Source organism: Centruroides sculpturatus, unplaced genomic scaffold, assembly GCF_000671375.1.
Source record: "Centruroides sculpturatus isolate CEXI.00-Female unplaced genomic scaffold, Cexi_2.0 scaffold130, whole genome shotgun sequence".
Lineage (NCBI taxonomy): Eukaryota > Metazoa > Arthropoda > Arachnida > Scorpiones > Buthidae > Centruroides > Centruroides sculpturatus.
Genome location: NW_019384364.1, coordinates 918,836 through 945,007, shown reverse-complemented (window position 1 = coordinate 945,007; position 26,172 = coordinate 918,836). Strand labels below are relative to the sequence as shown.

The following is a 26,172-nucleotide window of genomic DNA, read 5'->3' as shown; positions in this document are numbered from 1 at the left end:
AAATAATACATTTGTGTTTGTGGAGATTTGTTTGCGTGTTTATCCTTGGCTACACTTAAAATAACCGTAATGCCCATTTAATTTCTAAGTATGGCCTTCGTGTGGACACCACAGATACACCTGTCGATAATTAATAGCCTAAACGGTGATAATTCGAAAGTTTTCATTTAAATTTAGTATCTTTAAATAGGAGGAGCAAATCGCTCTTCTGCACTTTAAGGTCAAGTTCTGCGCTCTTGTGAAATCTTCGAAACACGATCCAGAAGATTGCATCCCGTTTTACAACGTAATAGACAATCTTCTGGATCGTGTTTCGCAAGAAGGTCCATCGACGATATTTAAAGAACCTTCGGTTTTTAAATGTAAACTTTGGAAAGTGGTTTTAAGAATTTTTATAGATGCAGTATTGCGCATTGTGTTTTCGACTGTACGACTGGATCCTCGATGGGGGTGGATCGTTTAAAACAATAAGAATTCCTTGGCCTTTCGTCTTTGAGTTGTAAAAATGTGTAAATCACATAATTAAAGACGAATAAACCATAACAAGGAAAGTACTACAAATGAAATTAGTAGCCGTGGTTCCGTAGTTTTATCTTCCTAGTCGGGAAGATTACCCCGCTGTGTTTTCACTCCAGATTAGTGTTTCGATCCAAATAGCCTCGAGCAAAAGACAATAGGGGGTGTAATTTATAAAATTAACAAGCAGCAATTAGTTTGCATTAATCTAAGATAATATAAAGGTGTAAAAAGCTGTACATTACGCACGAGGCGCTTAATTGTACAAAATCCAATTAGTTAATTTTCAGGCTTTTAGCGAACGGATTAATGCCTTTTACTGATAATGTGGGAAGCAATAAAGACTGCAATTAACATTTTAATTTTATTGACTCAGATGCTAAAATATGACTTATTAATTAATATTAATACACCCGGTATCGTCCTCGCCTAGAGAGCTATCGCCAGAACGAATTTGTATCCCTCTGGTGTCGAATAATGGCCCGAAAATAATTAATTTTTTAAGACTTTAAAATCGTCCTTCTAAATTGTTTCCTAATAATAGAAAATGGCCTACTAAAAGACAATTTAAATAAAGGAAAATTTTATTTGAAAAAATATCTAAAATACGATAATTTTTGTCATCGACCTACTTGTGAAAGAGCTTTTACGTATTAAAAAAATAATTATAAAAATACAAATTTAGATTTTTACAGATAAATAATTCATTACGTTTTAAGTCGAGCAGATACGATAAATCAAAATATCGTTTTTTAATGGTGTATCATACAGCCGGAAGGTTCCGGATTCGATTTCTCTTTTGAATTCTTCAATCAAACTTCACGTATTTATTGGAGTAATTATATAAGAGGAAATGTACGTTAATATAAAATTATTAGAGATTAACACGCTAATTACTTATGTTAGACCTCGAGCATCATTAATACTGTTAGATCCAAAGGAAATAAAGTAAAACGATCAAACCGCCTCCCTGGTAAAAAATGTAAATTAATCTGTTAGTTATAAATTTCTACGACAGGAGGTGCTGTCTTCGATTTACCCCGACATCTGTTCGCTAACTCGTGTACCGAAATTTCAAAAATGGCGACCGCTCAAAAAATAACGGTGGAAATTTCTATAACAAATCATTAATAATGTCGTGGCGGTCGTAATTATTTTCGTGTTTGACGCGCACCTTTACCGGAAACGGAAATAATAACAAAGTTATAATTAACGAGCGCATAGAGAGACTCGAATATTTACTCTACCCTTACGTCATTTCCGACGGAGGCGGTGTCGAAGCCGAGCAAACCAATGGGGGAGCGATCATCCGGGAATGCGCTCGGCGGTTCGCGGTCCTCGGGGGTATGGAAGGAACGCGACAGTGCAGTAGAGACATGGGGTTGTTCGGTTGCGCGTGGAGGCTCTCGCTGGTGGTGTTATTGTTCGTATGTCACCGAGTGTCGTGCTCTTCCGAAAATCCGAGCGAATCGGAGAGGTTTCGAGTGGCATCCGTCGACTTTGCGCACGTGTCCACCCCTTTCATTATTTCGCTATGGATCGTCATCGCCGGACTGGCCAAGATAGGTGAGTTTCTCGTGCCATTACTTCTAATTCGAGATTGGGAGGAAAGACATCGTCGTCCCCATCCTCCCATTCATTCGCCGCTTACCTTTTTATAATTCTTGCCCCCCCACTGCCACGTGCCTGAATAAACGAAGACGACTCATAAGGCATTTGCAACCACGTGATCGGGGTACGGAAGAAAAACCGAACTCGTTCGTTCCGCGTGACAACCGGTCTGACTACCTGTCGACGTCGTCTCCTCCACTTTTCGGGATAGGAATGCGCCCTTCGCCCTCCCCTTCAGCTTTCTTCGGCCCGTTTCCGACTCGACATCGCTTCCGGGTCGATCTCGCACTCCGGATCGGGTTCCGGTGGGTGGAGAAATCCGTCCGTCGCTCGGCATCCTCCATCCGGTAAGGACACGCGACGATCACGTGACCGGCGGTCTAACCGGTTCCGTGTCATTATTTATTACCACCGGTTCCAAATAGCGACGAAATATTACGTTTTCGGGTCCGCGGTCTGAAGTTCCTCAAAAGGTGGTACGCGGTCAATAATTTGCTAAATGCGCATACTGGAAAGTATATTTATAAAGTATCAAATAGTAGAACGCGAACTACAGCTTGGAGATATCGACTATAATTCGTCTTCATTCGAATCGCCGTTTCATCTTATCTATTTACTGTATAGTACACTCGCACGTGGATTTCTGCGCATATTTTTGCATTACTTGGGAATTTCTGATCTACGTACAAATTATATGGCGGAGCTTTTTCGCGACGTAGTTTCCGGTTTCGGATCGAAATTTGGCCGAGAATTCGGAAGTGACGTCACCGGCTTCGTATTCCCACAGCGCGTGACGTTTTCGAGTTACGGTCGAGAGCGTATCGATCGCGACTTCTCACGTTTCGGCGAGTCTCTCTCCCCGTCGACATCTTTCCAATCCGAAAATCCTCACGAAAGATTCGAAATTTCCAAAATTCAAATCGATTACGTTTACATCCTCCATCGATTCTCTTGGTATAACGATCGATTATCGATCGATCTTCAAAATTAAAATTCCTTCTCGAGTGTCTCGTGACGTGACGAACATTCACGCGCATTTTTGTCAAACCAGTGACGCCAACGTTCTCCGTCCGGCTGCACTAACGTTATCGTCACGCGGCAAACGGATTTATTTCCTGGTACCGCACGCGCTCACCAGCAGGCACGTGCTCGTACCGGTTTCCTTCTAACGTCGGCGGTAATTAAGATTTATTCCCGTTTTTTACGGAAATATTTCTCGATTTAAAAGGGATAATTTTGCTTCACGCGCGCCACGAATTCGTACCATTAACTGTACCGTGTTTGGTGCAGCGGCCAACAAAAGCTTATGCGTAATAAAAATGAATCCGGGTGTTCCCATTGTTTGCTTTGTTCGCCCCATTTTTTAACCATTGTGTTTACTGCCGTACGCAATATTTAGCGCTATTTTAAAGCGTATTGTCGTTCAGATTGTTTCTACGATAAAAGCCCAATAATTTCCCTTACGTAACGAACTTCGGTATAGCGTCACCCGAACATTAATTTTGAAATTATTAATAGCGTTAGTATTCGACGGTTCCCGGTTAATTACACCCGAGATCGTTAAATGTAGGCCGAGTCTACGAAATTAACCTGATTTTAGCGAATTTTTCCAGTGAAAACGTTTTTAAATCGATGCAGTTCCTCGAAGTGCAAAAAAAATTGATCTCCGGGGTCGATAAAACGGGGGAAAACACGGGAAGATTCGTTGTATCGTCGTATTCGATTTACCTTCGAAATTACGAAAATTGCTTTTCATTGTTTAATCGTCACCAAAAATGACAGAGGCTCATTAGTTTGTTCTGTGTATAATGAGCGTAGCAATTGTTTAATTAAACTGCGAGAGAATAGAATAATGTACTAAATACGGCCTACCAGACTTTAAGTTCGAGAAACACGACACTTTCCTTCTCCGTTTCACTTACTTAAATATAACAAAGAAGAATGCCCCGTGTTTCCGTTTGTTAAAAGCGTATTTGGCCAATCGCGTGACAATTGCTAGAAATTCGGCCATCGAGTTTTCCCGTTTCCTTACCGGAAGTCGCTCGAATCTAATGTATATTTAGCAGATTACTCGTGTTGTTTCGTGTTTATCTCGGAGATCGTTTCTTCCGTCGTGTGGTGTGTTTTCTGGCTGTGGAAGAGGTGCCAAAGGGCGTGTAACCGATACTTTTCTTACCTTGGGTCGTGTTTTACGCGACACGCCCCTCATACCTGCGTCGGAATTTCTCGTTTATTAATTATTCCTGAAATTCTTTTTCACCTTGAAAATCCTTAAAGAGGAAGGAAACTCTCTGTTTTTCTTTGTTTCGCGTATTTATGGCTTGTTCCCCCTCTCGAATTCTTATACGGGATGTTCGTAAAGCGCTCGACTGTGTGGATTTCCAGTGTTTTACTGGTGTTATTTAAATTATAAATAATTGCTATAAATTTTCCATCGATTTTTGCTAAATTTAAGCTCAAAATCGAGGGGGGAATCCGAAATTATACGAATTTGGCATTTTAAATCATTAAAAAAAGTTATAGTCGGATTATCGGAGGAAGATACTAGTACTGTAATTGCTATTGTATCTGTGGTAACGGGCGGGTTCATTCTAAGACAAGTACTTTTATAGGAAGTTGGCGTCAAAAATTACTAATGTGCAAATATTTTTAATTGTTTTCCTATTGTTTACTGCAAAACGTTTATTCTTAAATTTCCTATAAATATTTTATTTTAATAATTATTTAGGAATGTCCTTAAAATACAGTAATCTCACTTTTATTATGTTACGTGATAACAGATCTCTCTTTACGTGTTCTCCACCCGTAAACCCTTTTCTACGTAATAAAGAGCACGCGGAGCGGGAACACAACTTTATCACGTGATAAAGAAATTTAAAGCCGAACACAATAGCGAGAATACAAATATAGAAATCGAAGAGCATCGACACGTGTTTCACTCTTCTATATTCGAACAATACCAATAATTTGCGTTACGCTCGATGTGTTTCGAGCGTGTCTAACTATCCACGTGCTTCGGAACCGTTCATTTTATTCGCGGGTGTGACACAATTTCTTCCCCCTTCCCCGCGTAATTACGGGTGGTGATAAATCGAAGCTGGATGAGCTTCTCGGAAAACAAAGTCCTATTGCGTTTTCGCCCCCTCTTCATCGATATCCCCGGATAACTTCCAAAAGAGAAAAATAACCCTAGACGATGACGTCACTCTTTTCGTTACAGGTTTCCACGTGACTCCACGAATATCGTTGATATGCCCGGAAAGCTGCCTGCTGATCGTCATAGGGGTGATCATCGGCTTCCTGCTACACTACACGGGATTAACGCAGGTGGGGCCTCTGACCCCCGACGTCTTCTTCCTGTTCATGTTGCCACCCATCGTGCTGGACGCGGGTTATTACATGCCGAACAGACTCTTCTTCGATAATTTGGTCACTATCCTGCTCTTCGCGGTGATTGGCACCGTCTTTAACGCTCTGTCGGTGGGCCTCTCCTTGTACGGGGTGGGCCTGACGGGCCTCTACGGCCTGAAATTTCCTCTGCTCGAGGCCCTACGTTTCGGTGCCATCGCCTGCGCGGTCGACCCCGTGGCCGTTTTGGCAGTTTTCGAGGAGATCCATGTCAACGACGTTCTCTATATCGTTGTGTTTGGGGAGTCTCTACTCAACGACGCCGTCACCGTGGTGAGTATTCTCTTTCATCGATCGTTCTCCGATCGGGGACACTGGCCAGGTGCGCTACACGAGTCCTATTACATTCTCAGGTGTTGTATCACATGTTCGACGAGTACTCCAAGATGGGACAAAACATCATTCCCGTAGACTACGTGGCGGGCGTGTCGTCATTTTTCGTGGTGGCCGTGTGTGGCACTCTGGTGGGCATCGTCTGGGGTTTCCTGGCAGCCTTCGTTTCCCGTTTCACCCATCACGTGCGAGTCATCGAACCCCTCTTCGTCTTCGTTATGTCCTACCTGGCCTACGTCAGCGCCGAACTCTTTCACCTGTCCGGAATTTTAGCGTGAGTAGGACGCATTCGTCCGGGATTAAACACTGCCACGCTTCTCACCTTTAAATTAATCGATTGCAGGTTGACGTTTTGTGGCATCACGATGAAAAATTACGTGGAAGAAAACATATCCTACAAGTCTCACGTCACGGTGAAATACGCCATGAAGATGTTGGCCAGTTGTTCCGAAACCATTATCTTCTTGTTTCTCGGAGTGTCCACCGTCAACGATAATCACGTGTGGAACACGTGGTTCGTAGTCATGACCATCCTCTTCTGCACCGTGTACAGGATCGTCGGTAAGTGTCCGGTGTCTTTAAGGCGCGGATTCGAATCTCGTATCTAAATCTTCCCTTCTGTTATCCGCAGGAGTGATGTTGCTGACGGCAGTTGCCAACCATTTTCGACTTCACAGGTTGAACAGGGTGGAGCAGTTCATCATGGCTTACGGGGGGTTGAGGGGGGCAGTGGCCTTCGCCCTCGTACTCGTCGTGTCCAACGAAGGGCCTACCAAAGACATGATGGTGACTACCGTCATCGCTTTGGTCTACTTCACCGTATTTGTACAGGTGAGTGTCGATTTGTCACGCGATACCGCGTGTGCGCCTTAATTACTTCGTGTAAACATCTTAATAACAATAAAGTAGCCTAAACGCGCAAATCTTGGTGTAGGCGAGCGCAAACCTTAACTCGGATCGAACCGTTCGAAAATTTAAATTTGGTCGACCAATCGGGAGCGAAGAAACACATTTTTGTTCTGTTACGTCAGTTTTTAATATGTAAAACCCAACCTTATAGCATCTTCATTCGTACTTCGCAAATTGCCAAATTCTCGTTTCGTACGAATCGGCGACGGCAAGTTTTATAGATTTAGGGTGAAATTTTCGCGTGTGGTGATATTTCGGTGTTAATTAAATGACTTGTAAACAACTGGGAGTGGTATTCGGTTGCATAATTTACACGCGATATTAATTACGTATTTAAATATACGTGGATGAAATTTATTCGCATCTGTATACGAGTCGTACGCAAACTCTCGTATGGGACGTAAGACGTTACGTGCAAATTTCCTTCTCGTTCGGCCAATTATTGACCGGGAAGGGACACTACTTTTAGAACAGAGAAGATCGAAGATAACATTGGGGAATTTGGTTGGAATCTTACCAAAATCATAAAAGTTGCGAGCCGCAACTCCTCGATAAGGCACAGCGTAAGACGAGATCGTCACCGAAACGCTCTACCGACGCCTACGGCACTTAAAATAGTAACCCTGGTGTTACGTATTTTTATCACCTGTAGATGCTACTGCCGTTTTTCTGAGCGTTTATCATCAACAGATGCGAAATAATTAAAAGTTAAGAGGGGTGCCAAGTGCAATCTGTTGTTCTGTCTTCCACAGATTTAGGCCAAGTGCAAATTCGTTTTTTATGGTCGCGACCTTACGTCGTTCGAATCTACAATTAGACGTCTGGTCTGGCCGCGGGAGGGCGAGATCTTCTTTCCCCGTTTCGAAGGACCTGTTTTCTTCAATTACGTAACAAAATGTGTTTTCGAACGATTGGAGACGCCGGTTTTCCTCGCGTGACGTCGAGTCGATACTTTGTGACGTGGGGTACGGCAGGGTCGAGGACGATTCTCATCGATCCCAGCGTTTAATGTACCGTGTTAGGGTACTTGAAGTGACGAGCGTCTCGTAATCGTCGTGTAGTGGTTTTTATGGTCACTCGATATTTTCCTCCTCCCATTGTTGTTTCTCAAAGGGTCATTTGTAGCGAGACAATAGAAGGAAACCATAAACACTTCTCGAAAATTTTTACCAATCTCTAAACTGACGTCACAATTTAAGTAATTTTTACATTTGCAGGGTATGACCATTGGTCCTTTGGTGCGTATTTTGAACGTTACGAAAAGTAGTAAAGTGAAGCCGACCATGAACGAAAGAATTCACACTAGGGTAAGCGTGGCGCGTAACATTTCTCCCCTAAATCTCCGGGGTTGTCACGTGATTAAAATCGAATCAAATTTCAGCTGATCGATCATCTGATGGCCGGCATCGAAGATATTACGGGACAAATCATGGGAAATTATCATCTCAGAGACAAGTGAGTTCCATTTTACTTAAGTGTTAGTCATAAATGGGGTTGTTGAGTCTATAACTACCTTTTTAATTATATTTATTGTACAAACTTTGATGCGATGGTATATTATTATGTACAAACTGAAATTTTAACTTCCTTCCGGCGCAAAAGATCCATCGTAGTTTATTTCCGAAAGCGTTTCCTGTTTCCTGTCAAGTATGAGATAGCTCCGTTACGAAATTCCCCAAATATACCCCGCAACAATGAATAAAAATGTCGGACTTAAGGGGGGTAGAAACTGGCGAATTCGTTAAAGCGGGGCTTACAAAAATTCGAAGTTAGGAATAAAGCTTAAGCACGTGGTAATCAAACACGTTCCCGTGTAATTAATTACAAAGGTGGGAAATTCGACGTAACGCCACCCATGGTCACGGCGAGAATATCTTTGCATTTAGTGCACTAGTAATCTGCCGGTGACGTAATTGTGACACCTCCGTCACGTGACGAAGGGAAGCCTACATCTCTAGTGTGACGTCGCGTGATTAGTCCTTGGTAGTGTTGCCACCCGCTATTCTATTCGGGAGGTGGTTAATGCGTCGACCTTCGACCCGATCTACTTCCGTCTTATCGCGTGCGGCGGCAATCTACCGGAATTACATTGGGAAGCCGAAAATGTAGGTTAATCCCTTCGGCGCACCCCGAGGCACATTAACAATAGGGTGCTTCTCCGACAGATAGATAATGCGCGAGTTAATCACAAATTAACAATCGGGAATACTTCTAAAAATAATAATGGCGAGTGAAGTGTCGCAAGCACCTCGTTTAACGTTCGTCACCGTTCCGTCTCTAATGTTAGTGTTCCATTTAGAGCATTGCAACGCGCTCCATATTGTACAGGGTCGGTCTGTAGTATATCGGTGAACACTAAGAAATTGTAATTTAGTTTTTTTAAATGCGCTCCGTTCGGCTTCGACACTATAGCTATTTAGTGTAGAGCACTATTTTGTACCATGAGCAAAAAGAGCGGATTGTCGCCTTAGTGTTTAGTGGGTTAGGACTAGTAAACGAGTCCAGAATGCTTTGTTTACCAGTCGTCACCTGGAAATATTCGCTGATAAGAAACCGGAAACGAAGGTCATCCACCGCTTTATAATCCGGGAAGTAAAAATATGGTGGAACGATTTTTTTCTCCGAGGTACACCGCTTCGGTTTTTATCTTCTCTGGTGTTTCCACGAACAATCGAAACCGCAAAGCAGAAAACTTTCGTTGTGTTGTAGTCACTACGAATTCGCGACTAATTAATCAATTTACGGTCTCTTCCATTGTGTCTTCTGTTTCAGATTCAAGTATTACAATAACAAATACCTCCGCCCATTGTTGCTCTGCGATCACGTGGTGGCCGAACCCAAAATCTTCGAGACTTACTCGAAATTGAACATCGCCGATGCCATGAGCATGGTTAAGAACAACGTTTCGATGGCAGCGCACGAAAATGGCTCCCTGGCTCACGTCTTCAGGACATTCACGCGAGCCAACTTAGCGGAGGGGTGAGTGAATCTCCACCCGTTAAATTGGGAAATGTGTAAATTTTATGACGTTTCTTGTGTTTCGTTTCAGTTTCGGAGGAGGTCGCGACAATCCTTCTTTCGATCGTTCGTCTTCTCGTCCCGATTTTCTCAACGTCGACATGGCGGAACTCAATTACTCCCCCAGTTACAAAGACGTGGCGGATGCGGAATTGCATCACATCCTATCCGACGCCATGTTTAAACCTCCGAGAAGGGTAAGTGTCGTTTTCTGTTACGTAATCGCTCTTGTAATCAGAAAAGCGACCGTCTTAGGGATTTCGTTTAAAAACTAAAAATAATAAATCCCGCGGTGGTCGACGGTACTTTCCTCTGTTTTTCATCGTCACGCTCGGCAGATAATTGCTGCGGGTTGTTAACCCGTAACAATGTGAAAAAGTTGGAGTTACGACCGTAAACATCCCCCACGTCCCGGTAAGACACTAGTCGAATCGACCAACGGTGGAAACGTTAAATCGATTCCTGTAATTAGCGCCGTAACGTCGACTGGTGATGAATTTTGGCAATGCGTTTCCGTACATTCCAGATCCAATTTTCAGTTAAAACGACGAGGAAACTGTTCCGACGGCACGGAACGAAGGAAAATTTGCCGGAAACGACCCGGTTACTCCATTAAAAATCCCCGTTTCCTACAATTTTTATGTTTCTGTGCAGGTTTTGATAGCCAGTAGTTGGTTTCCAACTGCGTAAACATTAATTTCGACGTCACTTACAACTAGTGACGTAAGTAGGTAGGAAAATGTCACATCGATATATTTTTAAAACAAGAAACTTGGGAATATAACCGTTAAGTGTAATTTAATAGCGAAACGTTTCTTTGATCGATCTTCCCGTCTTAAAATAGACCAAGATGGCGGACGGTCGAATTCCTGCATCTAGCGCAGTTCTTAATTACTTTCGCCAATTGAAGACCCGAATAGTACCTTACGTTACAGGAAGAGGACCGACAAAAAAAAGGCCAATATCTGGCTGTCACTTCGCAATAACTCGGTTAGAATCGTGTTTAGAATTTATCGGATAGATGCTTCGGGGTATTGCTGATACCCTAGAATGATACTGTTACAATACAACAAATACACTTACTCTTATCGTTATAGAAAAGTAACTGATAACGGTAAGAATGCCAACCCCAACTTTTTCTACAACGTTAGTTCCATGAAAATACCGTTCTGTGTGTGAAGCAGAACCATAAAAATTTTGTATTTAATTGTATGTCACGTGATTAAATACATAATTTGGATATTGATCCCGTATCGATTAAGGAAATTTGAGACCCTCAAAAAAGAAGTCGTCAGCCAGTGGCATAGCAGATAAAACTGCCAAACGTTTGGTAGCTGCTTGAGGGTTGGCATCCTATCAACGAGCGTGCCATTCAGTTTTCTGGATTTTCTTCATCCGTCTAACACCTAAATAGGGTCCAGTTTCCACGTAGCCAGTCTTTCCGAGAAACGTCCGTTCCCCTTAGCAGATTGCCCATGTGTTGGGTTGCTGTGTCCCAATATCAACCAAACCAATTACATTCGGCACCAGACCTTAGTGAAACTGCAAATGATACTATGTTCACACTGTTAAATAGAATTTTAAATATGTACTTCATTTGTAAATTCACATGTAAATAATTAAGTTGGCCTGTCCGTGCTCTATACAAATGCCTACTTTTCCTAAGCCTAAGTCCTGCTTTGGGTACAGTAATTATTTCTGTTATTTTCAAATATTGCTACGTCGTCCCGAATCTACACCTCTGCAAACGTTAAAATGCTACGTCTTTGCATTTAGCGTTTGCAGAGTTTATAAAATGAGCTTGTGCCATTTAGTAAGCCTTTGCGTCGATTAAGCGTAAAGCACGAGTTCCCTATGGCAAGGTCAAGATTTTGGCGGGTTAGATTTATGACCCAAACAGTCTGCAACGTAAGCAAAATGAGAATTGCAATTATTAAAATTGAAAGCAGTTCTGAATGGTTATCGGTAGCCATTCTGTGTTCAATTTATTAGAAATACTAAAGTGTAGCATGCCACAAACAAATCATTTTGTCAAACCATCCACCTTTATGCAATTGTACAAACAAACAATTACTTGTGATACTAACTTAGTTTAAGAATAAATTGCTTCTAGTACCAAAAAATATTACCAACTGATCTTCCAAAATAAATACTGTATTAGATTTTTTTTAATTCTAATGGAATACCTGAGAGTCTACAATAAGAAATGATTCATTTCTCTTATTTATAATAGAAAAATTAGTTGTTATTCATTCTTAAATATAAAATAGTTATGCCATATAAGAACCGATTGCCAACATGACGTGGTGAGACTTCAAACGATATTTTAAATTTGGCCCGGTGCTTAGGATTTATCAGTAAATTACACAAAACCTTTGTTTTTGCCGTTTTGAAATAATGCAATAAATTTAATTTCTTATCCTCTCCGAAGTAAATTGCTCACAAATGACACACTTTTGAAGTACTTTGAGCAATTACAGAAATAAAAAAGCTATTACTATTCTCTAACGGTTTATACCCCAATTCTAGATGATGTGCCTCCTCTTAATGCCTTTAATAAACTAGAAAGACAACTCTGGATGGCTTATTGTTTTTTTCTTTTATTTCCTTTTAATAACTTATTAGATTTGCAAAGTTTAATGTAATGCGTGATCAAAGTAGATCATTCAATATGTCAAAGTGATTGTGTTGCAGTGTCGCTAAGCACTTTATGCCAAATAGTGTTTGAAAGTTTCATATTTTTATATAAGTTTAGACGAAATCTCTTTGCGTCCCACAGTTCGAGTAACATTGCTCTAGTGTGTCGGAACGAATGACAAAATACATCAAACGTTAACGTTGAGTATACTGTACCAACTATGTTAATTTTTTACAAAACACACTTTATAATTCATTTTTTCTTTACAATAGTTGTAACAGTTGTATAATTTCTAATCTGATGATACCTTTGATATTTTCCTATTTTAACGTCAGTTAGTTTTATAGTATATTGGTTCATTTTCCAGTTTTAAAATATTGTATTTATTATTATCTACAAGTCTACTTGTTGTCGGTTAATCGTACGTTGTAACTTCTGATAAAAGTATTTGAGAAAAAACTCCAACTACGGTTTCTTTCTTTTAAGATTATTGAATTATTTTGATTTCTTGATGGTGATTAATTTATCTTATGAAGTAGATCATTCTTAAACACAAAAGTTTTATATTTTGATTTTAAAATTTGTCTTTTATTGCATTTTTGTCCTTACAAATGATTCTGTAAAAAATCTCATTTTCTCTTCACTTAAGTGCTTCAGGTTAGACATTTAAACAATATTTTTAAGCTGTTATATCTAATATAAAATTGATATAGTAAGACAGAATTTAGAAATTTGCAGATTTTTACATTATATTAAAAGTGCATACATTTGTTAACTGTTTCCTTGCAACTGTACAAAGCTCTATATTTATTAATATTACTACATTAGTTAATCATCATTTCCAGTTTATATGAAGTACACAATGCTTTAATTTATATAAACTTACTATTCTCAAAAATATGATAATGTAGGAACCATAAAAACTATCATTATATTTTTGAGAATAGTAAGTTTATATAAATCAAGAAACGAAACAACTCTTATGTCCACAAAACACAACAATCTACTGTTGACACGACCACAGCTGCCGTCTTCAAAATGTGTTAGCATTATTGTCTGAATAAGTTCGTGCTATTTGAAAGAGTATTATATGTAATGTTTAAACAGGATTTTGCACGGATTCTCACTAAACTGTAATACAAATTTCATATATAAAACAAAAAACTTTAGTTGACATTATCTTAAAACAGAATTTAAATATATGTCATTTTATATATGAAATTTGTGTTACAGTTTAGTGAGAATCCTTGTAAAATCCTGTTTAAACATTACATATAATACTCTTTCAAATAGCACGAACTTATTCAGACAATAATGCTAACACATTTTGAAGACGGCAGCTGTGGTTGTGTCAACAGTAGATTGTTGTGTTTTGTGGACATAACAGTTGTTTCGTTTCTTGATTTATATAAAAGTGGGCAGTTTTATTAAGAATTTTATGAAGAAAAAATTATCAGATTTAATCCCTTTTTTATATAGTGTTGTTCCAGGAAACATGTGAAAGTTGTCTTTCTCAAGATTTTACATTTTTTTTTTTTTATTCTTAATGTTTTAAAATAATTGAATAATATTTCATTCTTCCTCTCCTCCTCTCCACAAACTAAAGATTGATGAGTAGCAAACAAGTCCACCATTCACTTCTATTTGGTGCTAGTTGCTTAATCTTGCTATAAGGCTTTAATCTTCTACATTTCACTATATCCCAGTACTCCCTTCTTGGTTGTCTCTTACTGCTTTTCTCTCCATTACTCCCTCAAATAATATCATCTTCAACCATTCTGCATGTCTTAATAGATGTCCTATTGTGCTGTTCCTTCATTTATTTATAGTAATAAGAATGCTTCTGATTTCTTCCATACTCTAAAATCTGCTCATTGGACAATTTTTAGTCCATGCTACCTTTGGCATTCTCCTCCAATGTCGCATCTTTTTTACAAATTCCATAAGACTTTGCAAAGCTTCCCAAATAATGGTAGCTTTACACACTGTCTAATTCTTTCCCCTCCGGTATTGTTCTGGCATGTCTTTCATTTCCTCTTGAAAAAATCATTACTTTTGTGCTTTGTATGACTTATTTTTAGATTGCATTTGGCCTTTAGTGCATAAAGGCCTCTCAATGCCTCTTGTAGATCTTGTTCACAGTTCGTAACCAGAGCTATGTCATCTGCAAAATGCATTTTGTTGAAGATTTTACTGTGTTAATTTTGCACATATTCAGTTAGTGATAAAAAGGATATATTTGAATTTATCATCAACTTTCTATAATTTGGGAGGAAATTCAGAAAGTAATATTTTGCTTGTTTACTCAACTTTAATCTCTATCGAAAGATTTTTAAAAAATATCATAAACATGAAATAAATGGTAAAAACAAAAAGAGGAATTAAGTATTTGAAAACAAATAATAATAAATCAGAATTTACATAATGGATGACCTTAAAAGTCAGATGATGTCTGGTTACTTTCGAGATGACCTTAATTAGATTTGCAACCGGTTTTTTAGCATAGAACAAAAGTAAATAAACATTGCAAAATGTAGATGTAAAATTTACAGATGCATATTTATAAATACAACAGCAGTTAAAGTAATCGTCCAGAGATTCTAGGTCCACACGCAAACAAAATTTCGAAACACTTTTAATAGACTCCATTTGATGTAGTCATTAAATTTCGAGTAACCCAGTTTGTTATAAAATCATCATTCTTGGTAACCCGATTTGTCGCATTAGAATTAAGAATATGGTTTTGAGTAGCAAAAATAGGTTATAATACCTTTAACTGTATTTATAAATTAGAGTTGGTTGTACAGTAGAGTCTCGAAAACTCGGCACTCGATAACCCGGCAGTCCGGATAACTCGGCCACATCCTGGCAGGGCAAAAAAAATCCTTAGTTAATTAATTTTCATTATAGACAGCTTTATGCCTCATAAAGTATTTTTCTGAGGTCTGTCTTATCAGGTAAATTACTGTACACAGCGTATTCATTAATTTTCATTTTTATGTAGTAAAGGCTGTATGCTTTCATAAAGGACTTGCTTTTCCTTTCTTTAAGGGTATTTGGGCAGTTTATTCTCTGTTGTATTCTCAAGTAAACAATACATACAAGTACAGTACAGTATTTTCTGAGGAAACACTCATACTTATTTTTTTTAACCCCATTCCCGATAACCTGGCATTTTCACAAACTCGGCCATACTTCGGTCCACATTAGGCAGAGTTTTCGAGACTCTACTGTATTTTGATTATTATCTTCAATTTCTATCTACTTAAGTAAAAATATCAAGTTGTAAATAAATTATAATAGATTTTTTTTATAGAGGTATTTTGAGAAAGTATAACTTTTAAAAATTATATGTTCCAAAGCCATATAAAAGATACCATGTGTGAGAAATATTTAGTGTAATGTTATCCACTAACTGAATACAAATATTGCAACTTTTCTCTGTAATTAAATGTGTCAGTCTGTCAACATGGAGTTGATGTAAAATATCCTGTATGCATACTCTTCTACTCTCTTTGGTCAGGATTAGTTGACACTGCTACATACTATAAATTATTATTTAGCTTGACAGAATTTCTATAAACATTAATATGTATAATAAATCAACTTTATATATTATTGTTAATACACCTACAACTGCCGTAAATGATCGGACTAAATTTTGGATATATGAAATAGATTAGAAACACTCTAGTGCCAAATTCATTTCTAATCTATAATCATATATCCAAAATTTAGCCCGATCATTTACTGCAGTTGTAAGTGTATTTGCTTAGATATCGGGTTTTGATTGACATGTATACATATTATTGTTATATATAAGCTTAAAATTATGAAAAAACAAAATAGAAACGGTGGCATCAGGAATTGATGAATCGTCACAAAATTTTTCAACAAGTGAGCAAAGCAAACAGGTGATGAGTCAGGTAGAACAAAGGGAGCAAAGCAAGTGAAGGTTTGAATGTTTGTGAATTTTATTTTAGGAAAAGTCTGCATTGGGAACATGGGTGAAATTTTTGGAACAAATTAGGGTAAAAGAAATAAAATGCATACAGTCTGTAACAAAAGTATAAACATATCTGTTTTTTTGAATTTTTTTAATTTTACGTTAAAAACCTATAAAATTATTTATAGCTAAAGGTTTTAAATATAATTTAATACATTTTGATAAATTTTTATATTAAAGTAATTACTAGTTTAAAAGTTATTTCTATTTTCTAATTTTGGACTGTAACAAAATTATATTTCAATTCAATTTACATGCGTTCCATTCTATTCCTTTTCTCTTAGATCCCGAATATGGCTACTTAAACAGCTGAAATCATTTCAAATAATAATTTTTCTGGTAAAGGTTTAATATTGTTTTTATTGAAAAGTCAAATAAGGCTTTATGAAGCAATGTTAATGTTTTAGTTAAGGTGTATACCATCACATTAATATCAACTGAGCCCTTTTTCACTATCTTATGAAGATTATGCTTTGATCTCATATAAAAAGTAAATGTTTTGTGAGCTTTACTGTACATTTAATATCATAGTTTATCTTGATAGATTTTCTATCAAATTTACACTGTTGACCATTAAAATTGCTGCACCTGGAAGGAAAGCAAATAGCAGAATCATGTTTATTGTACGCATACAGAATAATGGAAGGAAGACATGATTAAATTGACAGGTAATCTTGAAATATAGAGCACCCAGCATGTTGTACCTTTCTTGCATGCTTCCTTCGTGGTGTAGTAATTTTAATGGCCTGCAATGTAGACTATTTCAGCCATACATATCTGTATAGCTCCTGTTGCATCTTAAGCTATAGCATCTATGATTTACATTACTACAGTACATTATTTTTTTGTTAGTAAAGATAACATTAATTTATAGTATGGTAGTAACCACTATAGATTTTACTTACAGTTCAATTTGAACTGTAAGTAATTGTAGAATAAACTGTAAGAATTGAACTGTAAGATTCACATAACCATCTTGCTTGGTTTTTCCAATGCTGCTAACACAAAATAAAAAATAGCCCAAAATAGCAAATAAATTAATATATATTTTTCATTGCCTACTTATTACTGAATAAACTTTTTCTTCTGATTGCTTTTTGTCCATTGTCTTGTTTTGTGCTAGCACACTTTCCCAAAATGGACTTATCACAGTGGATGAAAGTGTTATTCTGCAAATTACATGTCTCAAGGTCAATGTATTTATTTTATGATATGCATTTTGGATTAACTGCTTCCTCTTCAGTTTTAATACAAAGATTTTTTTTAGGATTTGTAGGCATATGCACATGTGTTATTAATTTCATAATAAAAACTTCACAATGTATGTGACACAACTACACCCAAATAAGAACATTTTAACTAGGTTGAAAATTTGTACAATCTCCAGAAAAATTGATGAAACCATAATGAATTCATAGTACAATTATACTCTAATAGAATTTACTAGCAATACCCTCTTACACTTCTGCATTGCCTTTGGGTGTGTTTCCCTCTAGCTCACAAGTATGTGCTAATTTGTTTATTTTTCCTCTCTGCTGGTTAGGAATCCCTCCCAAGATTCATATCTTTTCTGATACATGAACACAGTTAAATTTATATAAGAAGAGAAAACTCCTTCATTCACTGATGGACTATTTATTCAAAAAAATCAGACTAACTGTCCTGGTTGAACTATTGAGCCAGATACTGACAACAAACAATAAAACAGAACTGTCTATACATATGCTTGGATGCATCCCTATCATACTAAGCATCAATAAATAGTTTCTCGTATTCTCCAGCTGTGCTATAACAACTGGACAATCTGCCATGAGGTGTTATTTTATACAACTGTGGTCAATAGTTATATAGTATAAACAATGTCATCTATAAAAATACCATCTCTCAAGTTCATATTTTGTTTAAATGATCCATTTAATTTTATTTTAAACTTTATAAACTATTAAATCTGCTTTATGTTTGATATTTTTTAATACATGGGTTGGAAATTTAATAGTGGCAACAGTGCTATAGAAACCTAATGCAATGCAACCACCAGCTAATGCCACCTAGAGCAAATTGACTTTATCATCCAACTCCAAGCACCAGTGCAGTGACAAGAAGGTCTGTTGCTATCACCTGGTCTAGTCACGATGTTCTCAAAGTTGGATAAAGATTGAAAGTTCCAGAGGTTAAACTGCATGAAAGTATTGCCGAGAACTCAGAGGCTTGTGGGAAATCTGCATTATCATATAGAACAGGGCTTCTTAAACTTTTTTTATTCACGACCCCATTTATGATTGTGATTTTTTTCGCGACCCAAAAAGAAATAAAAAATAAAGATATACAGTATACAAATTTGCAAAAACAATAATGGTATACTACCACAGTTCACTCTTGTGTTACAATGGAGCAGTGACAACTGAATACACTGAAAAGCGACAATACTACACTAGTTCACACTACAATCAGTGTTGCTGAATCGTTGTCTCGCTGCACCAGAAGTGACACAAAGCGTGCCATTTTCAAACTCTCACAAATTATTTTCAATATTTTGCATTAAAATCGCGCAACCCCAAGATTTCGCTAAGCGACCCCAAATGGGGTCACGACCCATAGTTTAAGAAGCCCTGATATAGAACAATACAAGATGGGTAAAAGCTTTCAACAAGGGACACGAAAACTAGAAAGATGGGCCTCGTCCAGGTTGCCCCCGTGCAAGTGAAAAAAAGTGAATACCATACCCCTAGACCAGACCATAAATGCACAGTATTTCTCTACATTTTTGGAACACAATCTGCAGTCAGCATTGAGAGAAAAGCAGCAACACTTTCAGCAGAACCCACCCATCTTGAATGACAATGTTCAAGCTCATGTTGCTCAATATGTAGTCACGTTGTTCAGTCGCTGGAGATGGGAAGTTCTCTGTCATCCACCATATTCTCCGTACTTAAGCCCCTGTGGTATCGACTTAGTCCCTAAAAGGAAGGAACCATTGTGTGGAAGGTGGTTCAGAACAATTCCAGATATTCTTCAGCAACAGACCACTCTGTTCACGTGATCAACCAAACAAGCTCTGCCGATGGCATCTTGTGACTTCCGCACTACTGGTGACTACATTGAAGGAGAGTAAAAATCTGAAATATGTATGTTTTTTGTACAGATTGCAATTTCAGAGTTGCCACTATTAAAATTCCAACCTTCATCTCTCTCAATAGGAAAGCAAATTTATAAGTATAGCGTACAATAAATATATAATTTTCTTTCACAGTTTCGAAAATACAGTCGAGATCACATTCCAGACAATAAAAGTCATCCTCCTTTTCATCACCACATTCGCATGCAGATACGTCATCTAGTAAGTGAAAATAACAGACATCGCCGGAGATCTCAGCCAAATAATTACTTAACTGTAAATAACAATAACAATAATGATGATACTTATTCTCGTAATCACAGTTTAAATACGTTACAACTTAGTAATATCAAAGAAATAAAAGGTTAGAAGAATTTGCATAAAATTTAACTAGTTATTAATGTCATCTGTAAATTTCCATTTTTCTGTGTGTATACTTTAACAGAAAAAGAAAGAACAACCAGTAAAGTGAGTCTTGCCAGCATCAGTTCCGAAACGAGTTCGAGTCCCAGTCAGGACGACAACGGAATTATATTTCAAGTTCCAAATCATTCTCCTCAGTCTCCCAATTCCGAAACTTCTAAGCAAAGTACGTATTTGTGTATATCCCATAAAAGTTATGAAAATGGCAGTAAAAATCACGGCTCCATACTGACCATTGATTTTTATGACATTTACTGACATGTAGTTAAATTCACTTTATTTTAAAATAACTCCTAGTAGCTAGAAAAGTTCAACAACACACACATGCTTTTACTTGCTACTTCCAGCACTGATGTTCAATAAACATCAGATAGATAAATGGGAGAAAAACAAATGTTTTTGACTGCTTTATTGGACCTCTTCAGGTTACATGAACTTTTTCACACCTTTTAAATGAGCTTATGTGATTGTTGATAAAAATATTCTTTAATCAAACTTCTTACTAAAGTTCAAAATATGAAATTTTATACACTTGAATGACATTATATAAATTTTTCTCCCATTAACAGTATCTAACATTTATTAAACATCAGTGCTGGAAAAAAGCATCTGTGTGCACACTTTTATTTTAATGCTAAAATAAGAAGTTCAGTGATTGGCTCTTGAATCCGTTTGCCATAGTGAACTAAAATAGGATAAAATGTACAGCTGGCTTCTAATGAGCTATTTAAAAGTTGCATTTGAGAGTCATTATATATAGAGAGAAAAAATTACTAGAAACTTATCAGTTTCCAAAATACAAATTTAAGTATAGAATCAATGTATAGAAAATGAATGAGAGAGTACTAAAAGCAAAGCACATTGTATATTATCAATATTGTACTTGAATGAGTAACTTAATAATCAGATTATTTGAGCAAAATCAAGGAATGGTGATAACAGTTCAGGGGCTCTTGCTTTTTCATGTAGCCAAAAAAAATTTTATTCTTAAATGTAATGTTTTAAAAAGGTTGAATAGGCATAACCTCATAATTATAAAATTTAAAGATTCAAAACAAACAGAATTTTTTAATTCAAATAAATTCACAATCTAAATTGTGATTAAAATGAAATACAAAAAAAATTACTGATGAATATTTTATCTAGTTCCATAGTATACATTAAGCATACCCAGTCAACCCCAATTTTGATTTTTCCGTTTTATATGAATTCCATGTTGTACGAGTCACTTAGGTTTTACAAATACATGAGCCGTTCACAGCCCGGTACACGTACTGTATTTGTAAAATCTAAGTGACTCATACAACATGGAATTCTTATAAAACGGAAAAATCAATAGTGTTATAGGGGGGTCAACTGTATTTCAATTAGGGTTTTATTGTTAGTGCAGGGAAGGAAATCTAATGTTGCAAGACTTTTATTTATTTTCAAGATTACAATAGGAAATTATTATTTTACATATACAACAATTAAATGGCAATACTGGTAGAACTCAGAATACAACTTGGTTACTGTTATGCAGTCTCTCAGACTGCATAACAGTAACCATTGAACAACCATTATAACATTGTCTAGGTTTCATTTGAACAACCCATCATATAAAGCATATATTACCTCACTGATCACCATAGCATAATGACAAAGTTGTATTAGCTGCTATAAGATATCATCTCCTACATTAAGATGTGCATTCCAATATGATACAAGTGTATGTATGCCAGTGGTTGGCAGCCTATGGCACATGGAAGGTGTTTTGATGGCACAGCATAGAGAATGACAATTAATGAAACTTTTTCAGTGCTTATTACATAAAAATTTTAATTTATAACTAAAACATGGAATGAACTTCCAGATTTTCATATATGAAAAAAATCGTATTTGTTCTTTTAACTGTTTTCAATACAACATACTACTGTAAGCAAATATTCTCAATGATGAAATATATTATAAATCTGTATGGAAGTCGTTTAACTGAAGAATGTTCAGAAATGTGCGTAATGTTAAAAAATTCAATCAGTTCATAGTTTGAATTTTTTACAGCTCAGATATTGAACCGTTAGCTTCAAAATTTGAACCTTGAGGCAGTCACTAATGTTTAAATATTATTAAGAAAAATTTGACTATAATAATAACATTATTAAAAAACCACGTAGTTTCACCCACCAGTGACTGAGTGAATAAAACCACCAAACACTGGTAGATGGTCATGGGTTTGAGCCTGGCAAACAGGCTGGCCACATGGAGTTTTCTGGGTTTTCTTTATGTTAGTAACACCTAAATAGGAACCAATTTCCCAGAAAAGATCTCCTGGTAGTCATTGCCCACGTGTCGTGTTGCCATAAACAAATAAAACCAAACCCCTTAACATAGTTTTGATTTCATTAACATGCCAAGTGGCCAATACTTGAATAAAAAAATTTTATGTGGCACCCCATGTTATGTAGATTGCCGACCATTGGCATATATCTTCTGCATAGAGAAAAAGGAAGGCTGCTGGATGAGCCAACAGTAATTTGACATTGCAAAGAATGGCTGTATATCAGGACTGTACAGTGCAGAACTGCAGAACTCCCCATTCAATATGGAAATGATCGTTGCTAACATTACCTTGCTAGTTCCATGTTCCTCAAAGATCACAGATTTCAATCTGATAGCTTTTCAGTCTGGGTAAGTGAATGGTTTACCCAGCAATCTGCCTTTTTTTATACAGGAGATGATTTTCTATAGCAGCTAATGCAACTTTGTCATTATGCTGTGTATACTGAAATCCTGCTATGACAACCAGCGACACCATATGTTTTATATGGTACAGTCGATATTTCATTTGAACAACCCTTGTATTTTTAGCTTGGCTTAACTGCCTATTATTAATTAACTTTGGGTTATACTTCAGTTATTCTGGTCTTATTATTTGATTATTAGAGCAGTTTCGACTTTGTTACCTACATGTCGTTAAATATAAAATGTAATCATTCATCATTCTAGAATTATTGCAATTTTTTAATAAGGTTTTAATATCAGTAAAATATTGAATAAATATAATTTATAATCTTCATTTTAATGATAAATAGAAAATATTTTAGTATTTAATACTTAATTTATGTTTATTACTTAGCTTTGCCAGACGAAACAGTTTTAACACCAGTTTCTCCGACCGTAACCGAAACCACTCTTCCCTGGAAACGTCGAGATGACATAACAGAGGATGAGTGTGCAAGAATACAGCAGGAATTTCCATCCTGGATCGACAACAGAGAGTACATGGCCTATGCGTCTCCTACCGACACGCTGTTGGGCAAGTTGAGCGGATCGGAAGAAAAGAGACCCGCCGTGTTCGAAATTTTTAAACTAGATGCCTCTCCGGTAAAGGGCGTACCCCAGAAGAACGAAGAGGCAATCAACACCGTCCTAATAGAGGGTCACCGATCTCCATCGACGTCAAAAGACGGAGTAAATGCAGACTGCGAAGTACAAGATACCTCCATCGACATGTCAAACTTTGTCGAACAACACACCAAGTTATAAAATGGATGCCTTGTGCAAAATTGGTCACAAATATTTTTATGTTAATTTTACTAGTATTAGAAGATAATTGGAAAGCATTACTTAAAACATAGACTGTTGAGGGTGCTACAGATTAAAACTATGGAATATTGGGGATGTCAGTGTTTAAATAATTCATTCCAATTTCATAACTCAAAAAAAGTAAATGTAAATATATGTGTTTACTACATTTAATTCCAAAAAAAATTCAGCAATTTAAGTAGTTTTGCTAGTTAATATTTTTTTTTCTTTTTAAATATACATGAATCTACTCTTTCACTATTTTGTATCTTATATGGACAAATCTGCATATTCTTTGTCATCTTTCAGTATGAAGTATTTAATATGAAAGTGTGTACAATATGTAACAGTGTCTAATTGCAAAGGTATTTTGCACAGGTTTTATCCTTTCTTGGATAAAAATTGAACTTTCTTGTTCAAAGATAATGTATTTTTGCATCTGACAATATTTTGTTGAAGTGCAAAATCTTTTAAAAAGAAAAAATTTAACTTCTGTTTGCCATTATGGTTCCTATTTCAAATTGGGGAACAAAGACAATTTTGTCTTTCCTAAGATTATCAACAATGATTTACACATTACTTTGATTATCCAAATGAATCTTTTGAACTGTAATGGATATTTTTAAGTTCTGGTGTAATCATATTATTCAGACAATGTGATTATGGCACAAATGTGATAAAATTATTAAGTTTTAAAGCAATTAATGTTCCTGTATTATATTGTATATAGGACACAAAACACGCTGTGCTATCGATCTGTACCTGCATTGTAAATACGTACCTTTTTTTACCTCGTTAAGGAAACGTGATCATTTTTATAGTTTGTTGTTAGTTTTGTATTGTTGACGGTTGCACAATTTGTAAAAATAAAGCATTTTTGTATATAATTTGTGTGTATGGCAAAACGTTATATTCATTTACCTCACCCCAGATGCCGAATTTCTCATTCACTCCGTCCACTTCGCGTTCAAGCTTTAAGAAAATATTTTCAAGCACAATCTTGATTAGTGCATTTTTACAAAGTGCTAAAATGTTTTAGCATAATGTGTTATGCAGCCTCAATAAATCAAAATTTTTTTTAAATTATAAATTTTTACAGGAACATTTTATCTTTTATACATATATATTTAATATTAGATTATGCTCTGTGCTTTACGCACATATAATTTCTAGCACAAAATTTTATATTGTTTTTATAGAAATAGCATTCAAATTTTTGAAAATAGCAACAGAATGCACACATATTGTAATTCAATTAAGGAATGTGTACTTAAATACTTTCTCACAAAGACTTAATTTTCCTGTTACTTGTTTTTTTTATTTTAAAAACTATACTTAATGTCATTTAATTATAATGTCACTGCATATCTACAAAAATTTTTTGCTCTGCACAAAAATTGTAATTCTGTCAAGACTCAATATAATTCAAGTCTTGACAGAAGCGCTGTTGAATTGTAACAATACTGGAGTAATCCAGAATTGACAGAGTGAGATTTGACATTATGCAATATTTGAATGCTTCTTATATCCAAATATGCTCAATAATTGTTAAAAGTGAATTTTTAAATTACTGCAAAATGATTTTAAATGAAAATTGTCTCATTATGTACTGTACTTAGCACTTATCAAACTTTATGTGAAAACACCATATTTTTAAGAAATTCTATCATCAGAGCAATACAGAATACTGGATTTATTTCATCTGCGAGTCCCAGATGTGTATGATTCTAAAATACCGTTAAAATCGTGTAATCGTATGTCGATGATAGTGCCATGAATATTTACTGTATTATTGTAAATGTACTGTGAATAACTGTAAATAAAATATATGAATTGTAACTGATTATTTTATATATTACTTAAGCTTAAAATACAGAATTATTTGTACAGAGCAAAATCCAACTATTCGAGTATAAATTCAGAACTGATGGATCAAAATTAAAAATACTGAATTGACCACTATCTGATCTTATGCTGAACAGAGATCTTGCAGTGAGTATCAAATGTCTTTGTGAGATTAGCCGTGGGCCAAGGGGGTGATCCCTAATGACCACTTAATTGGCACAGGTTGGTAAAACCCAATCTCTATGTCTGTTGGATGGCTATTAGTGGAGTGGGGAGGTCACGGGTAAGTCGATAAGTTCCGAGAAATGACTGTTAGGTTTATAAACCTAACAAAGTTTAATCTAAAGAGCTAAATCTAGGGTTGCAAAATGCACAACTAAATGTTACTCATAAATGTGTCACTTTGCAAGGTGCACTCCCGGTTCCCTATAAACTAATTTTGAACATGAAGAGAGAGTTTACCAATTTGCTATTTCAAATACCTCTGAGAATGATATGTTCTCTGTCTTGGTTGAGGTTGAGCCATGTTCGATGCCTTCTTTTCTTATAAGGCGATTCAAGCCATCATCATCTATGGGAAAGTCCACTTTAGGCTGTTCTGGATATGACAGGAGTCTTCTTTATTCGTGGAGTTCGTCATGTGATGTCTGCTGGGAACAAAGTGGCTGGAGGTATTCGCCAGTATATGGCTCCTGTTGAAATCCACCCCGACTTGAGTTCTCAACTCCCTTTATCTGATTTAGCCTGGGAAAATTCATCAGGTGATCGGATGTTTAGTGACAAATC

At 36.5% G+C, this 26,172-nt stretch overlaps 1 protein-coding gene across 1 annotated transcript; it reads left to right on the top strand.

Moving 5' to 3' along the window:
• The first annotated feature begins 1,660 nt into the window (after positions 1-1,660).
• On the top strand, positions 1,661-25,385 carry LOC111642254 (Na(+)/H(+) exchanger beta-like). The gene is made up of 12 exons (XM_023388577.1): positions 1,661-2,082; positions 5,348-5,808; positions 5,889-6,142; positions 6,212-6,429; positions 6,500-6,699; positions 7,995-8,084; positions 8,159-8,232; positions 9,550-9,756; positions 9,827-9,992; positions 19,690-19,918; positions 20,000-20,143; positions 23,093-25,385. The coding sequence occupies exons 1-12, from the start codon at positions 1,863-1,865 to the stop codon at positions 23,500-23,502; spliced, it is 2,673 nt and encodes an 890-aa protein (XP_023244345.1). The 5' UTR covers positions 1,661-1,862; the 3' UTR covers positions 23,503-25,385.
• The last annotated feature ends 787 nt before the right edge of the window (positions 25,386-26,172 follow it).

Coding starts and splice junctions, on each gene's coding strand:
- LOC111642254 (XM_023388577.1), top strand. CDS start 1,863: ATGGAAGGAACGCGACAGTGCAGTAGAGACATGGGGTTGTTCGGTTGC. Junction 8,085..8,158: donor ACGAAAGAATTCACACTAGG/GTAAGCGTGGCG, acceptor ATCAAATTTCAG/CTGATCGATCATCTGATGGC. Junction 9,757..9,826: donor CGAGCCAACTTAGCGGAGGG/GTGAGTGAATCT, acceptor GTTTCGTTTCAG/TTTCGGAGGAGGTCGCGACA.